At 35.7% G+C, this 17,944-nt stretch overlaps 1 protein-coding gene and 1 long non-coding RNA gene across 2 annotated transcripts; both read right to left on the reverse strand.

Moving 5' to 3' along the window:
* Nucleotides 1-13,628: 13,628 nt before the first annotated feature.
* On the reverse strand, nt 13,629-15,043 carry LOC135073627 (uncharacterized). The gene is made up of 3 exons (XR_010257665.1): nt 14,712-15,043; nt 14,317-14,627; nt 13,629-13,941 (listed from the first exon to the last, which is right to left on the reverse strand). It is a non-coding gene; the product is annotated as an uncharacterized LOC135073627 (long non-coding RNA).
* Nucleotides 15,044-16,645: 1,602 nt separating this feature from the next.
* LOC135073278 (S-phase kinase-associated protein 1) lies at nt 16,646-17,557 on the reverse strand. Its single transcript, XM_063967394.1, has 2 exons — nt 17,368-17,557; nt 16,646-17,279 (listed from the first exon to the last, which is right to left on the reverse strand). Exon 2 carries the CDS (start codon nt 17,277-17,279, stop codon nt 16,791-16,793), a length of 489 nt encoding a protein of 162 aa, XP_063823464.1. The 5' UTR covers nt 17,368-17,557; the 3' UTR covers nt 16,646-16,790.
* Nucleotides 17,558-17,944: the final 387 nt, after the last annotated feature.

A 17,944-nucleotide genomic window follows, 5' to 3' on the forward strand; every position in this document is an offset into this window, starting at 1 on the left:
AGTATATCACGAACAAACAACATGGCTTCGTTAAAAATAGATCGACACTTAGTAATTTACTAGTTTTTAAAAACTATCTCTGTCAAACTTTTGCTGTTAGAGGCCAAACGGATGCAATTTATCTGGATTTTAGCAAAGCTTTCGATAAGGTTAACCATTCCTTGCTCTGCCAGAAACTATCCCACTATGGGATCCACGGATGTCTGCTACGGTGGATAATATCATATTTAAAAAATAGGACTCAGCTCGTTACTGTGAAGGGTTACACATCTTCACCCATACCGGTCACCTCTGGGGTTCCACAAGGGTCGCACCTTGGACCGCTCCTATTTGTCATGTTCATCAATGACCTGACTGACAGACTATCCTCTCATGCCCTCTTGTATGCCGATGATCTCAAGATTTTCACGAGTGTTGATAGGGAGAGTAATGCTCTGGTGCTGCAGAACGATCTAAAGGTTATCGATGATTGGTGCTCGTCCAATAAAATGTCCCTCAACGTAGATAAGTGTTGTGTTATCACTTTTACAAAAAAGAAAAATAGATTTGTACAAGTAGTACACAATTAATAAGGCTCACCGATGTACCTGCGCAGAAGACGAATTTAAGTAGCGCGGGAAATGCTATTGACCAATCGGGATACTCCACGCACGGCGCGTCTTCTTCCTGTGCCGGTATTGGTCCGCGCCGCGTGTCATGTTTGCGCGCGCTGTGACACATGTTAGTCAGCCGCCATAGTCTAGAGTGCGTAGACGCGTTGCAGACAAAAGTACACTTAGTGGCAAAAAAAGTGTTTTATTTTTGTGAGCCTCCAATCTCCGTACATCTACACATTCACAATTCATTAATAGATTCAGCATTCACTCTTCTCACATTCGGAAATTCAAATATTTATTTGCCATTTAGTAGAGTACAGTATATTAAATATGTTATGATAAATAAAATAAAGTGCATTATCGTAATTCGCTACAATTATATGTAGCATGCAAATATTAACATTTCTAAATTATTAGGATCAGGATTAAATACATCCCACAAAAATAATCTTACTAATATTATAAATACGAAAGTTTGGATGTCTGGATGATTGTTACTCTTTCACGCAAAAACTACTGAACGGATTTTGATGAAACTTTACAGTATTATTGTTTATAACCCAGAATAACATAATATAGGCTATAATTTATTACGATCTATGACAAACTAAATCTCACGCGGGTGAAACCGCGGGCAAAAGCTAGTAAATAAATTAATACATATTAGACGCGTACATTGCTCCGATCGATCCCAAAGTATGTAGCAAAAGCACTTGTGTTATGGAAATCGGGAACAACGACACACCACAAGTGTATTTATAATTTGTTTTTTAAGAAGTCTATTTATTTATTTAAATACTCTATTAAACTTTTTTTGGCAAAAAGATAAATATTTTATTCCCCGTAATTCCGTTACAATTGGCCTGCAGTGTAATTATGAACTGGGCGGGGCTTGCGCAAGTGCGACGGGGAACATAATCGGAAAAATTTTGTCCTTGTCTGCGTGGCCGAAGATTCACGACGCGCCTTATTAAATGTGTACTACACACTCTTACTACATACGCGATCAATTAATATCCAGAAGGGACACCGTCAGAGACCTAAACTCTGATTTTTAATTCGACGGAATTTTGACATTTCAGAAGTGTTGCCAACATTGAAACATTCCCACTAAGGATGGAGAGCATTTTCACAAATTAAAAAATAATCCTTTCTTGAATTTAAGATTTCACTTCAAAAACTAAAGCTTAAAAAAGTACTGATCATTTCAAAATGGTTATTTGAATTTTTGTTATCATATTTTAGAAGTTACAAAAAAAATTGGGAAATTATTTTTCTATTACTGGACTCCCTGGCCAATAATCCATGGGTTACAAACCTTTTTTATGAAAATCCTTTTGTTAATAAAATCTTAGCTTCATAAAATATTCAATTTAACAAGATGCCAATTTTATAATCCAAGTTGATTATGATGACGATAATGATGATTGATGATCAATACATATTTTCGTTTATGTTAATATGTTGTTTTACTGTGTTACAAACACGTTTTTTTCTATTTAATCTCTAAAATGTACATAATAATTAGTGTACATTGAATTCACGAAACAAACAATAGTTCATTCTTGTAAGTTGTACTTGGTGAAATTTAATTTCATATTATTTATTAATAATTCAAAGCAAAAAAGGCTTATAGATGACCCACGCTGAATTGTCCCACCAAACTCAATGACAGGGGGGCGCTACCATCGTTCAACTATATGGTTTCCAACATGGCAAAAATCTGAACCAGCGATCCGGTATTGACGGTGGCGCCCCACTGTCAATGTCATCGACAGGACAGTCCAGTATTTTGGAACTATATTACATCTGAATTGTCAAAAAATGACAGCTGTCAGAATTCCGTCGAATTAAAAATCGGACTATAGGTGTTTTGTTCGACGAGCAGCTAACATTCCGTCCACATTACGACCAAAATGTTAAGAAAAGTAATCGTGCCTTAGGATTTATAATAAGAACTACTAAAGATTTTAGGAAACCTCGCAGTGTGCTGTATCTGTTTAATAGTTTAGTCAGAAGCATTCTAGAATACTGCAGCCCGGTGTGGTCTCCATATTATAACGTCCATATTGAAAACATAGAAAGAGTCCAACGTAGATGCTTATGATACATATCACGCAAGAATCACTACGGTCGTTCACTAAAAGACTATAGTGAAAGGTTAACGGAGTTTGACGTAATTCCTCTAAGTACCCGCCGCAGAAGATACGACCTACTTTATCTGCATAAAATCTTGCACTCCCGGATAGATGCTCCAGATCTTCTCTCCTCACTCAGTATTAATACCAGACATAGATCCCGTGGGTCGAAGTCTAACATCTTCGCAATACAGGCATACAAAAACAATACTTCTTACTACAACCCTCTAGTCAGGATGTGTCGCGCATATAATGAGTTGGCTCGTGCAGGCAAGGACATAGATGTATTTAATAGTAAATTTCCTCAGTATAAAAAGGCTATATCCGACTTGCTCAAAAATGACGAAACGACAGCGTCTCCCGGTGGGAACGGTGGGTAATGTCTTCTGGGTAATCTTTTGCTTCCGTCGTAATCACCGCAATTAGTATAAAATATCTAATAAAATTTCATAATATTGTGTTGTAACTGTTAGAGTTAAGTTAGAACTGTATTTATTTTTGGATAGTACTTGTAATTTAATTTAATTTATCATGCTGTGTATATTAATTTTGGCTTACGGTCCAGTATGTAATTAACACTTTTTCTTTACGATGAAGCCCAGACTGTAAACTGTTTGTATACCTATTACAAATAAAAAAAAAAAAAAAAAAATCATAATCAAAAAAATTTGATTATGATTTTAATCATTAATTTTTAATCATTAATCAGATTAACTTTTTGCCAACACTGGTACTTTCCCACCAAAGATACGCGAGTGCGATTATACCTACGTGGCCAGTAAGTACCTAGCGGCGTACGAGGGGGGGGCGGTCCGCCGCGGGTGCCAAGCATCAGGGGGGGGGGGGGGGGGAACAGTCGCGCAGATTAGTACTCACTGGCGCATCTGCATGACAAGGATGATGGCCATGACATGTCATGTCATCATATCATGATGCGATTCGTATCATCATCTATCTATCATATACTCAACATCAAATAAACCGCACCTTCCGCGACGCGAACTTTAACGATTTTCTTCTGATACAATCATAGTGCCCCAACAATATTGGTGTTATTTGAAAGCCCAATAAATTTCCTTAAAGAAAAACACATTTAATTTCTTAATAAATGATTAACATATACCATAAATGTGACTTGAAAAAATACCTCACTTTGGGCCCACCTATGGGATCAATTAGACCAATTTTTATGGTTATAAAACCAAATAATGATCTCACGTGTCCTTTTTAACAGATGGATAGCGATTAATCACAACTTAACAGTTTTATAGCCATAAAAGTTGACTTTAGCGTAACTAGGTACCTATTTTTTGAAGAAGTGACTCTGGATCCTTCTAAAGACACATTTTTGGGGCAAAAACCTTTCCTTTAATGAAATGAAGGTTAGAACTAGGCTTTTAAATGGTGCCAATATTGGTGGGAAGTGGGGTTGCATACGTTTGAAAATGATTGTCGCGGGAGGTGCGATTTATTTGATGTCGAGTGTATATCCTGGAGTTACCAACCTGTGCTACGCCGCAACTGTACGTGGTGAAGAGAGTAGGTACAGTCAGCGTCAAATAGCTCGTAGCACGCAAAATGTCTTAACAATTGACAACACCATCTTATTCCAATTTTAATAGACGTGTTGCGAACTTATCGGCCACTTTAGGTGTAACGAACTATTTGACGCTGATTGTACCTAGTGTTAAAATTGGCCAAGCGCGTGTCGTGCCACGCGCAGTGTAGGGTTCCGTAGTTGTCCGTTGTTACCACAATATATTTCAGAAGCGGGCAATTACTTCATCTAAAGTCACTTTTCATATTTTCTTCTAAGGAATTATTATGAGGTACGAAATTTTACTCTTATTATTTTTTAACACATGAGTTAAACGACTATTACTTAAACTAACTGATCTATCTTAACCGTTATAGTTTTCCTTGAAAGTTCATAAAAAGCACTATTTTTATGAAATTTTTCAGATTTTTCAAGCCAACAGTTAAGATTTTAGAGGGGGGGAGGGACGCCCTACTCGAACAAAAATTGGCACTTTAAACTTAAATTTGTCGGCGTGATTAATATACATACCTCCACTATATTCACTCCAAATTACACATCTCTAGTGCTAACAGTTTCCAAGCAAAACCTCGGATGGACAGACATGACGAAACTATAAGGGCACACTAGCCCACTACCCACCCCATTCTAGGAGCGAGAGTCGAGCCTTTGGCTTTATTAATCAGCGCGGCGATAAATAAATGCTAAGATATTATGTGAATGTCTAACAGCGCTGTTTTTAAAAATGGCTACTTAACCGTAATGTAAAACGGCGGATTATACAATCTGTCTGCGACATCTACATAGTTACCGTGTTCTATTAGGTTAACCCTCTAATCAATTTTATTTCAGATCAGTATACGACTTTCTGTGTATTTGTAAGGATATTTTACTGAAACAAGACAAATGCCAATGTGCTTTAATTGCCCTTATTGCCGTGGCATTCTTTACCGGAATTTTAATTGGTGCTGCCACCTGCGGCTCCTACCTTGGAAGATTCAACAGTCCTATTTTAACGTGTATTGATAATTTCTTTATTCCTGAGCGTTATACCTCAATAAAAGAATCGTATCTCAGCATTACTTAATAATTTATGTAACTTATTTAATTTACTTTGGTATTATTACACGTTTAGTTAATTTAATTTACTTTAATAAAAATAACTTTTACTTACTTACTTACATGTTTATTTTTATTCATTCCAAATTCCGCTTGTGTAATAAAAAGTAGGTAGGTATGTAACCTTAGTTAAGTAATTAAGAAGTTGCATTCTTCCCCTATTCCACATATCCCTACCGACATAATAACCCCATGGGAATTGACTAGGATTTTTTTTCCACTTAGAGTAGGCGCACACCGTTGATTTTTAGTTGGCCGATAGTTGTGCCAGATTTTAATTTTTGTATGAAGAATCGGCCAAATCGAATCGGCGTAGTGTGCGCACATGCCCATACTGATCAACTGCCCGACTAAACTATCTATCGGCCGACGAAAAATCAACGGTGTGCGCCTACTCTTATACCAGTAGGGATATACAGGTGTCCCAAAAAGTAGTGTCAAGTAGGGCTACCCAAATCATCGTGACTTTTGATAGTTTTCGAGTTACGTTTTTTTGTACAACAGAGGATTTTAGTTTACATTCGTATTATGGATGTAAATACTTCAGAATCAGCTAGGCCTAGTATTCATCTAATAATAATAAAAAAATCAGGCATGTAACTTGCTATCAAAAAAAAAACATACGGGTCGAATTGAGAACCTCCTCCTTTTTTGAAGTCGGTTGAAAATCGCGGAACATAGGTAGGTACATGGGGGTGATGCGGATAGCCCTATAGTCTTTTTCACCTAAGATGATCCGTATGACGTTTCGAGTTTGAAAGATTTAGAGATGTCACATAACTAAACCATAGCGATTTATCTATCGATTTTTTTCGAAGAGTTAGTAAAACCTACTTTTAGAGAAATGTTTTGTATAGGTGTTATTTAACAAAAAACATGTTTTTTTAATTACAAATATTATTGTAACAATTTTTATTCAAATTTCATGGTTCGTGTTCAAAAAAACGATTCCTAAAAAGTACTGGTTCTGTTTCTTTAAATTAAAAACTATTAATTTATTTTCAATGCGTTTATTAAAGTCAATAATCGAAAAATATAGTTGATTTTTGTGATGTTTTTAATAACTAAGTATTCACTGCAATCGATTAATGAACCGCGGAAATAATCGATTTTATCATACAAGAAATACCCCAGCACTAAATCTATTCCGTTTCACACATTGCGTACATTAAATAAAAAATATTTTTACATCGTATTTAATTAAAATATAATCAATAGACTCAGATTTTACTATATATTTCAAGACAAGTAGTTAATTTATTTTTATTATATTGCTAATAAAATACAAATATTTTTTCAAAAATATTCTGCATATGTAGTATGCGTAAAATGGATAACCTTGAAGTGTCATACGGATCATCTTACGTGAAGAAAAGCGCGGGAAACGTCGGTTTGTTCGGTCGTCTTTTTTTTGCTCTTTTGATATTTTAATTATTTAAATAGTGTATTGTATAGGATCAATTGTAAAATAGTGTGTATATTAATTATTTGTATATATTTAATATAAGTAGTGCTAAAATTCCTGTTTATTGGTAAGTTTTTCACTTTTATAAAAGTTGCATGGATGAGTCCGACGATCCTGGCGGGACTGGCGTCCCCTAGGTATCTAACTTTGTTACCGTCTCACAATGCTCTGAAACTGAAGGATCTCAAAGAGACACTGATTGTTCGGATGCTGGTCAATCTAACTCTACTCGGAAACGTTCCATAAACCGCAAATATTGTAAACATTGCAACAAAAAGAGGAAACATCATAGGTCAAATCTAAATTCATCGAATGAAGTTAATAGTTGTTTATGTGACAATGAAGGTAATCAGCCCAATATTTTCATTAATCCGCCTGATAACTTTCTAGTTCCAAACTCTCCCATGTCGGAACCTACTGCAATGAACTCCACTGAAAGCCCAAATTCTCGTGTACCGACTTTTGTAGGCAGATCTCGCTACGAAGCTTCTGATGCAGCCCCTTACATAATCCATGTACTTAACCCTTAACCACTGACGTACGTACGTGGTACGTCGGTCAAACGGTTTTTCGTTCAAAACTTCATTTTGTGCGGGAATTTTTGCGTGTCCTTTTTGGTAGTTTCCTAGTGGCCAGAGATGCGTGTGCGACGGGAGAAAATAGATGGGTAGCACGTCCCTAAGTAGGAGAGCTAGACCACCCGACGTATGTGGTACGTAACGTCAGTGTTAGTGTAACTTTTTCAACATCGCTTTTGTATGTTGGTCCATAAATAAAATTAATTGTTAGCAGTCTAATTTATTTACTTGGCCTTCTATATATAAAAAACCTTATTTACGTCAAAGATTATTACAAATGACGAAGAAATTAGCAAAAAATCCGGTGGATGAAAATTTTTATATTAATTGCGGTTTTCGAGGACAATCATCATGATGGTGAAGGAGCTTTAGTTTGTGGCTTTGGATTTGACTACTTCTGAAGATTGTATATCATATTTTTATATTTCCTAGCTAGTTTGAAGCACGGCAAACTGGTGACCAGGTCATCAAACAAAGAAAGACCATAGAAAATAGCCTTCCTAAATGAACTGTATTAAAAAGTGACTTAATTTGTGAATTATTGCTATTGTGATTTTTTCCTGTTTAAAACTGTTATTAATCTTTAATATGGCCAAAATAGAAGTTCCTAGTGTTATCGAATATTTTTCTGTTGATTTTTAAAAAATGCCTGTCTAACTTTTATTACATCTGGAGGATTTCACCAATATCATACTATTCTATTAATGTTACTATGTTTTTTTTACTATCTCTGTTTAATATAAACATGTGTAAATAAAGTAAATTCAAATTTCACCAAAGTTACTCTCTATTGATACATCGGGAGGTCTTCAAAGTTACGTACGTATGCTGTACGTACGTCAGTGTTAGTGTAACAAAATGACACGTCAGTGGTTAAGGGTTAAAGATCAAGACCCATCAAATGAGCGTCAATCTAACATTCACCCGATTTCATTTGGCCAATTCTTGAAAAAGAACAATTTTAAAAATATAGTTAATGGCAGTTTGAAAAAAATTGGTAGAAACCGCATTGTAATTTCATTCTCAAATTTTGAGGATGCAAACAGTTTCGTTTCAAGTTCATTACTAAAAAAATATCAATACAAAGCATTTATTCCAGCGGCTAATGTGACCCGTATGGGGGTGGTTAGAGGAGTACCAACTGATTGGACTGATGATGAGGTCAAAACTAGCATATCAACTCCCATAGGTTGTGGTGATATTTTAAAGGTCAGGCGGTTTAAAAGGAAAATGACAAGCAATGGAAAAACTGAATTTGTCCCTACTGAGACAGTTGTCCTGACCTTTGATGGCCAGGTTTTACCAAAACGTGTGTTTCTATGTTATAACTCGTTACCTGTGAATTTGTATATATATCCAACAATCCAATGCTTCAATTGTTGTAGATACGGTCATGTCAAAACCCAGTGCCGGTCTACCCCAAGGTGCTTTAGATGTGGTCAGGGGCATTCAGGAGATAGTTGTACTAGTGAAGAAAGTGTTTGCTGTCTTTGCTCAGGTCCTCACTGTGCTACAGACAAAAAATGTCCAGAATTTGATAGACAAAAGGGAATTAAGGAATCTATGGCTAAAAATTGTCTATCATATGGTGAAGCCTTAAAGTTACATCCTCCCATTAGTAAGTCATATGCTAGCGTCCTAATGTCTTCTCCCCCTCCAACCCCATCAATTGGGTATAACTCTAACTTACCTAATAATGGCAATAGATCTTATAATAAAACAGTCTACTTAAAACCCAGAGTCCCACCTAAACATGGAAAGGGCTATGACCGAGTAGCCCATAATGAGTTAGTGAAAGACTATAATGCTCCTCAACCTGAAAATGGATGTGCCTTAAATAATAATGAACCCGATTCTCTTTTTAACATGCCTATTAAAGACCTAATCATTGCTTTAATAACTTCACTATCTAAGTCAAATTTAGTGTCTTTACCGCCCAACATTGCCATATCTAACAATAGTACACAGGAAAATAATTCACAAAATGGACTTAAGCACTCTAGTGCTGCAGTGGAACTGCCGCAGCATTAGTAGTAAGAAAAGTGATCTTTTGTTTATAATAAATAAGTTTAAACCTTTTGCTGTGTCTCTCCAAGAGACATGGCTACAACCTCATGTACATTTTAGAATACCTGGCTTCTCATGTATAAGAGAAGACAGAAGTGATGGCTACGGTGGTGTAGCTATCCTTGTTAAAAGATCTATTTCCTTTACCCATATACCCATTCCTCAGCATAATAGTGACTTCTCAATTATAGCAGTTAGTATAAGTAATATTTCATTTGTGTCCCTTTATATTCCTCATCCATCATCAGCAATATTTGACGAAGTTGAAAGTATACTAGATAATATTCCAAAGCCAGCATTAATCATGGGAGATCTCAATGCCCAGCATCAATCCTGGGGCAGCTCTAATTCAAATTTTTATGGTTCTAGAATGCTAGAATTATTAGACAGTTTAAATTTATGTTTATTAAATACTGGTGAGCCTACGCGACGAACTTCACCTAACGAAGGTATTAGTATACCAGATCTATCAGTTTCTACACCTGACATAGCTTCTTCTTTAACTTGGGCAACGCTAAGCTCGTCATACGGAAGTGATCATTTTCCCATTGTTATAACTTTTCCTAATGAAGTAGGTAAATCATACGAAAGGCGCCCACCTCGTATGAAGTACAGGTTAGATGATGTAAATTGGTATGCATTCCAACAAGAAGTTCAACGCCAGATCCCTTCATTACCTGCTGTTAATGGTAGTAATCATTCAGAGTGCGCGGAAGCAATTTCTCAATTGTTAATTAAAACAGCTGATAGAATGTTTGTTATTAAAAATCCCAACACAAACAAAATCCCTTCCCCTCCCTGGTGGGACCAAGACTGTTTGACAGCTGTCAAAAATAGGAAAGAGGCAGAAAGGCGCTACAGGGCCGAATCTACCGTTGAGAATTTTGACTATTTGACGGAAGTAATGACTGCCACTCGGAAATTGCTTAAGAAAAAAAAGTGGGAAGGCTGGCAGTCCTTCTGTTCTTCAATATCTCCTGATGTTTCCCCATCAGTCATTTGGTCTAATATCCGTAGATATAGGTCTATCTTTAATGAACCCCAGCCTTATAACTTGGATGATTGTATTATCGATCAATTTTTAGATAAATTAGCTCCTCCTTCTGCTCCGTTAAGTATCGCAATTACAAACCACTCTTTGAACAATTCTCTTGAAAGTAATTCTTTAAATGAGCCTTTTACTCTTTGCGAATTAAAAGGAATTTTGTCTTATGTCAAAGATTCATCCCCCGGCGAAGATGGAATTCCGTACTCCTTCTTCTCTCATCTTAGTGATTTTAGTCTTTCTTATTATTTAACACTGATAAATTCTATAATGTTAAACGGTAATATCCCGGCCACATGGAAATCGCAAGAAATAATTCCGATTTTAAAACCTGGTAAATTAAGATCTGACGCTAATTCATACAGACCGATTGCACTTTCTTTAGTAATTTTTAAATTGGCTGAACATCTTGTTAAGAACCGCTTAGAGTGGTATGTTGAAAGCGCAGGGTTGTTAAGTATCAATCAATATGGTTTTAGAAAGGGTAGAGGGACTATGGACAGTATAGGAATTTTTACTACTGACATTCGTCTGGCATTCTCATCTAATGAGTCGCTTTTAGCGGCCTTCTTAGATATTAAAGCTGCATACGACAACGTCCTAATTAATTTACTTATTAATAAACTTCATCGTCTTAGAATTCCATCTATGTTAGTTAATTTTGTCATTAATATCCTCTCAGAACGGTATATCAGTGTATTTCATGATGATCACTTCTGCAAAAGGTTTGTTTGGAAAGGTTTGCCACAAGGATCCGTCTTAAGTCCCCTGTTGTTTAACTTGTATACATATGATTTAGATTCAGCATTAAATAATCAAGTCAATATACTACAGTATGCTGATGACCTACTTTTGTATGTCTCAGGTTCCTCCGTGCAGAACTTAACTAATTCCCTGACAAATAGTTTACTTGTACTCAAAAGCTGGTTGGATGAAAATGGACTCAGTATTTCGGTTCCTAAAAGCGCTGTAATATTATTCACTCGAATGAGAGTGCCTCCAACGATATCCGTTCGTTATGATGGTAGAGACATCCCAGTTAAAAATGACGCTAAATTTTTAGGTGTAACGCTAGACGCAAAACTAACTGCCGTCCCACACTGTTATAATATAGTTGCTAAATGTGAAAAGTTACTTAATATTTTAAGATGCGTTTCTGGAGTCTGGTGGGGTGCCCATCCAGCCTCACTAAGACTATTGTACAATGCAATCATAAGAAGTGTATTAGACTACGGTAGTTTTTTCCTAGAACCATGTAATTTAGTCGGTTTAAATAAATTGGATGCAATCCAATCTAAAGCACTTCGGATTGTGGCTGGTGCTATGAAATCGAGTCCGATCAATGCCCTCCAAACGGAATGTGTTGAGCCACCGTTGAGATTACGTCGCCAATATTTATGCGACAAATATCTATTTCGCGTTCTTCAACAATCAAATCATCCAATATACAGTAAACTTAACAGATTATCCGGTTTAGTTGATACTTCTTCTTATTGGTCTCGCAAATCTCCACCTTGCTTAGTTATAAGTTATCGCAAATTTATATCCATTCAAGCCCCTGTACACAGATCGTGCTTCCTTCCGCTTTTTTCTGTTAGTTTTGAGTCCCTGATTCTTGCTCCGACAGTACATCTTAATTTAGACGTAAACAAGGATGACCACAATGCTGATATTAAATTTAGACAGATATTAGATGAGAACTGGCATGATTGGCATCATCTTTACTGCGATGCATCTAAACACTCACCAACGGGTCACGTTGGAGTTGGCGTATTCCATCAACAATACCGAATTTTACAACAAGTTAAACTTCCTCCTGAGTCGTCTGTTTTTACAGGGGAATGTTTTGGAATATTTAAATCCTTAGAGTATGCGCTTCTTATGAAATTAGACAAAACTATTATTTTTTCCGATTCTAAAAGTGCTTTGCAAGCATTATTAAAATTTCCGTTTAAGAGTAATACCAGTTATCCTGTTATCATGGAATGCAGACAATTATTATATAAATGTCATTTAAACGGTTATTCAATACATTTTGCGTGGATTCCTAGTCATAGTAACATTACAGGAAACGATAAAGCCGATAAACTAGCCAATGAAGCGATTGAATGTGGAGATATTTATCCTTATACTAATTATTGCCATGATTTAACAGCAGCCCTTCCCAAAACTTATCTCAGGTCTGCCTGGGAGGAGAATTGGGAAGTGACTAGTCAATCTAAGGGGAAGCATTATAAGCTTATTCAACCATCTATTCCTTTTAAGCCATGGTTTGCTAAAATGAATCTTTCAAAAAGGGTTACTACTACTTTGACAAGAATGAGACTTGGACATTTGTGCACTCCAGCACACTTGGCCAAAATTCATGTTATAGACAGTGATATGTGTTCCTGTGGGTCTGATGTGGGAGATATGAACCACATATTTTTTAATTGTTGCCTTTATGACCGTTCCTCTTTTATTAACTCACTTTTATCCATCCATGTTCCTTTCCCTACCTCTATCACTTGCCTCTTAAATTCTAATGATTGTAATATCTATAATATTCTAGCTGCATATATTACTCATAATAATATTAAGTTGTAAATAGTGTATATATTTTATTTATTAATATGTAAATACTTGCTTTTGTTATCCTTATCCGCTATAAACAATGATCCTATCAAATAATCCTTTTGTTCCGTTTCCTTCCGTAATTTTTAATAATTCGTTTCCCTACCTTTTAACCTAATCCCACCCTGTCCAAACGCAATGTCCGCAAAACCAAACGCAAAACATACGCAAACGCAAAACTCAAGATCAAGAACCCTGTCGTGGCTAAACGCAATCCGCGAGAGCCAGAAAGAAGAAAAAAAAAAAAAAAAATCTTACGTGAAAAAGACCACAGATTAGAGAGTATGTCTAAAGACAGATAGGAAACGGCCCTAGTATTGGTTAAACGATAAACAAACTGGTACCGAGCTAGACTGTCCAGTAGGTGGCGCTGAATACAATATGGCGTCTGCCGCCCACAGATTAAATATACCTGTCATACTTTTTTATGATCCGTTCCTTTTCATGTATTGCGGTTAAAAATAAAACTATTGAAGTATCAAATGAAACTTTATTGATGAAATATAACATGAAATATTTTGTTTACGAAAATCAATAAGCATTAAATCTATTGGATTTTAAAAGATTACAGTTACTGTTGTGATTACAGTACATTGTTTTAGTTTTTACATAATGTACTCACGGCTTGACATTTGTATGTAACTCATACAAAATAAGTTGCGTTATGACTTATAGTAAAATAGTTTTTAATGTTCTCCATAATTTCACACGTTCACTCTCACTTTGGTTCTGTCCAATCCAATAGCCACTGTAAGCAGGCTAGATCTACACGTTTCTCACCACCTGTAAAATATATGAAATATTTGTAAATTTGGAGCAAAAAGATGCACATGTCTGTCACCGTAAGACTGTAATCTCCTACATCATCTACATTCTACACTAATATTATGAAGAGTACAGCAGATGAACAAGTGATCTGTCTTATCTACCATACCTACTTACTGTCTGTTTTGTTTCTAGATTTGCACTACTTTGTTAAATAAAATTAATTTACCTTGTCAAATGTGTACTTGTCAATCAATTACATGTACATTCACAGAATCTGGATTCCACCAATGTGTAATTAAATAATTAACTTTTATTTGATCCTACTCGAAAAGCGTCAGAGGATAGGGTTAGAATCATTTTGAGGGTGTTTTAAATTTTAAAGGTACTTACCAAATGTTCTTATCAACAGAAGTTGTTTTAATTGTTATCTGGGTAATTCATCTAATACAAATCTTCCTAATTTAATGCATTTATGTCATGGCATAACTTGCAAATGAAATGAGTTCATCGTTTGTAATCAAGCATTCTTGGTCTGGTTTTATTGCTTATATAGGTTTCTTCTAAACTTATTTAAATAGGAAGTAAAGGTTGGTTCATCTGGATTTTAAGTAACAGTTGACAATAGTGATCAGCACCGGTGATTCCATAGCAAGCACTTTTATTGTATTTGCAGCTTAACACCTTATAAGTTCGATATTAACCTGAAACAAATAGGTACTTAAATTCACTGTATAAAACACGTATCATTCACTGTGTCCTGCAATCTATGCCTGCAATGTACCTACGTGTATTGTATTTTGGGACCAAACTCCAAAGTATGTTGTTACTCCATGAAACGATCCATATTTAGTTTCCATTGATTTAAATGGAGTTATGAATGATATTGTAATGAAGATTTAATCCTTTGTGTGGTTCAATACTTGATAAAACATGATGTTGCTGCAAGCTGCAATAACCTTTCTCGAGTGGATATCTTACTTGAGAGAAATTTCTTCTTAAAACAAACATCAATCCAACTGGCAATCCATGCACATGTAGTTCTTATTAATATTGATTGAGAAATTATTGATTTTAATTAGATAAAATTTGTTAGAAAAACACGTTTTTTCGATGAAAATTTTTGACTTTTTTTTTTTTAAATTATGTCACAGTTGTAGACTTGAGACGGAACTAAATTGATTAAAGTGAAAATTACGACTTTGAATTAATATACTTTTAAATAATCATTTCATTTATAGAATGCAAAAAGATTCAATAAAATAATTTATAAATAAAAGTTGAAGTTGTAATTCGAAAATGTTTACTAACTTGATTCCAGACACGCAAAAGACCATTGTCGCATACAAAGGAGAACTATAAAAAAAGTCACTTCCTCTCGGAACTGTCAAAAAAATTCACTCTCTATGGAGCTGTCAAACTCTATGGCGTTTCCACCCCGTGAAAAAGACTATAGTGATGTTCTATTGGAATCTTTTGCTCCATCCTACCTAATTATCTCCACTGATTGCACTGGTGGAGTTGGATTTTTATTTCCATTTATCGTTACCTACCAGTAGTAATAAGTGTAATAAAAGTTTTCTAGGGTTTTGTGTTTCTTTAATATTAGGACATAATAATATGAAATGCTTATAAAAAAAACTTAAGTTATGAAAACGATTTTCGTTCGTTCGTTTCAGCCGAAAGACGTCCACTGCTGGACAAAGGCCTCCCCCAAGGATTTCCACAAAGACTGGTCCTGCGCCGCTGGCATCCAGGCACCTCCCGCGACCCTCACCAGATCGTCGGTCCACCTAGTGGGAGGCCTACCCACGCTACGTCTTCCGGCTCGTGGTCGCCACTCAAGAACTTTATACTTACTTATTACCTACTTGTATTTCACGAAATAGGTGAACTATGGTTACCTACCTACATTATTTTGAATAGCAGAACACCTACCTAGGTGAACCACTTTGGTGTTCCACGGGTCAGAAGGGTTTTTAAAGGCTTTTTTTGTTTGATATTAATATCGAATGTCTTTAGTCAAATTAAATAAATTTCAGATCCAGATAAGACTGGATAGCTAGTTACGACGAGCCGCCAAAGTTTAACAAAAGTACAAACCTAGAATAGAATTGCATAGAATTACCTACTCTCTTTCTCTCTCCATTCCAGTCACTGAACAAGTAGGTAATTTAAGCCAGTGGACAAATCTTTAATGCTAGGTCATGAATTAAAAATAAACCATTTAAAATCAATTATTTATTTAAGTAGGTATGTATGTACTTAAATTAATTTTGTTAGGGAATCAATTTCATCAATTAGGTTCTCTTTAATAAACCCATGGGAGTTTCAATTTCTGGTGGCTATCAAAACGCCACCAATGAACTTGCGTGATCATAAACATTATCTATTCATGTAGTGATTTTTATAATAGTAACACCACTTGACCATCCAGACTAATAGCCTATTTATGCCAATATAATAATAATTTATGCTAATTAGTAGTATATTAAAAGCTCAGAAATAAAGGCTTGCTTGTATGTCATGTGAATAATAGGAGGACTAACATATAAAATTTAAGTTACTAGGTAGGTACTGACACTGGTGTAATGAATGATATCTTGGATGAGGTGGAGGTGATGAGATAAAACTGGAGAAATATTTAAAGATGTTTACATTAATTTAATAATACTATATTATTATTAGGTTAAATTAGAGAATTAGGTTCACATAGCAACACTCCTGTAACACAAAACATTTTTCAAAAAAGTGAAATAACTAAACTTGATGTATTTTCGGGTGAACTATACAAAATCCCTTAAAAATTATTATAATTAAAATCTAAAAAGAATTATAATTTATAAGCTAGTCACAGTAGTGTTACATTACTTTTCCTCACACCACTCATTCTCCTTACGTACTTGATCTTCCTCCGCAGCTGTAAAGTCATTTTTGATGTTAAATGTTTTGCGGATTTCTTCAGGAGATTTGCCTTTGATCATATTAGCTACAGTCTTACATGTCACATCCAATAATCCTTTGATGTCTAAATAATTAGCAGCTAATATCAGTTCAAAGAGAGTGCCTTGATCCACTTTCAAAAAGTCAGCATCCCAAGAAGAGATATCATCTGTTCGCTTTTCTTTGTTTTCGTCATCTTCTGGCAATGGAGGATCATCTTTATGGTATGTGGCCCACTGAATCACTTTTTTTAAAATAGCGGAATTTACATTGGGTAATGGAACGACTTCTTCTTCTTCATCGTCGACGCCGAGGTCCTCCAACATAGTTTTGATTGTGACGGAACATTTTGCGATTTCAATATCGACGGGAAATACTTCATTGTCCGAAGACTGCAATTTTATATTCGGCATCTGTAACAATCATACATCCAAAATTACTTTCGAGCTTAGGGCAGACGCCATTTTACACCACGAAATTATTTTAGTTAGATGGACTTACCTTTCAGCGCTGATTAACCCAATGCGTTTTTAAGAATACTTTTTTAGGAATGACTGTGACTAATCAGAATTTAATTCGATCGATTTTCAGAAGTAAACCGGTAAAACAAGAAGCAGATTGGACTGGACTATTTTTTCACCATTTTCATACCCACAGAGCGAGTCAGCAAATCTGCTTGCCTTGTTGCTTGATAAAGGCAGTGTTGCCATTGCTACGACAATTACCGTGTTTTACGGAAATTTGACAAAGTTGAAATTAAATCTATGGCCTACGGCAGCAAATCTATTACGATAGCAAACTCTACGCCAATTTTGAAAAATCTCTAATTAAGCCTAGGCGCCCAATTAAAAATCGGTGGTCTGCGCCTAGTCATGGCAAGGACATGGGGGGGGGGGGGGGGGCACTTCCACTTCCGCCACTGTAACGCATTGTAACGTTTTTCAAGACCTCCTCTCCCCCCAGATTGCATTACGTAACACTAGAACGCCCCCTTAGCAACAAATACCACTTCTCACTTTAAAAAAACGCTATTTTTGTTTTCACCCACCAGAATGGGTGATAATGGGTAAATACCCAA

This window comes from Ostrinia nubilalis, chromosome 7, assembly GCF_963855985.1.
Source record: "Ostrinia nubilalis chromosome 7, ilOstNubi1.1, whole genome shotgun sequence".
In the NCBI taxonomy this organism is placed as follows: Eukaryota; Metazoa; Arthropoda; class Insecta; order Lepidoptera; family Crambidae; genus Ostrinia; species Ostrinia nubilalis.

Excerpts from the sequence above, each read along its gene's own strand:
- LOC135073278 (XM_063967394.1), bottom strand. The coding sequence starts at position 17,279 with ATGCCGAATATAAAATTGCAGTCTTCGGACAATGAAGTATTTCCCGTC.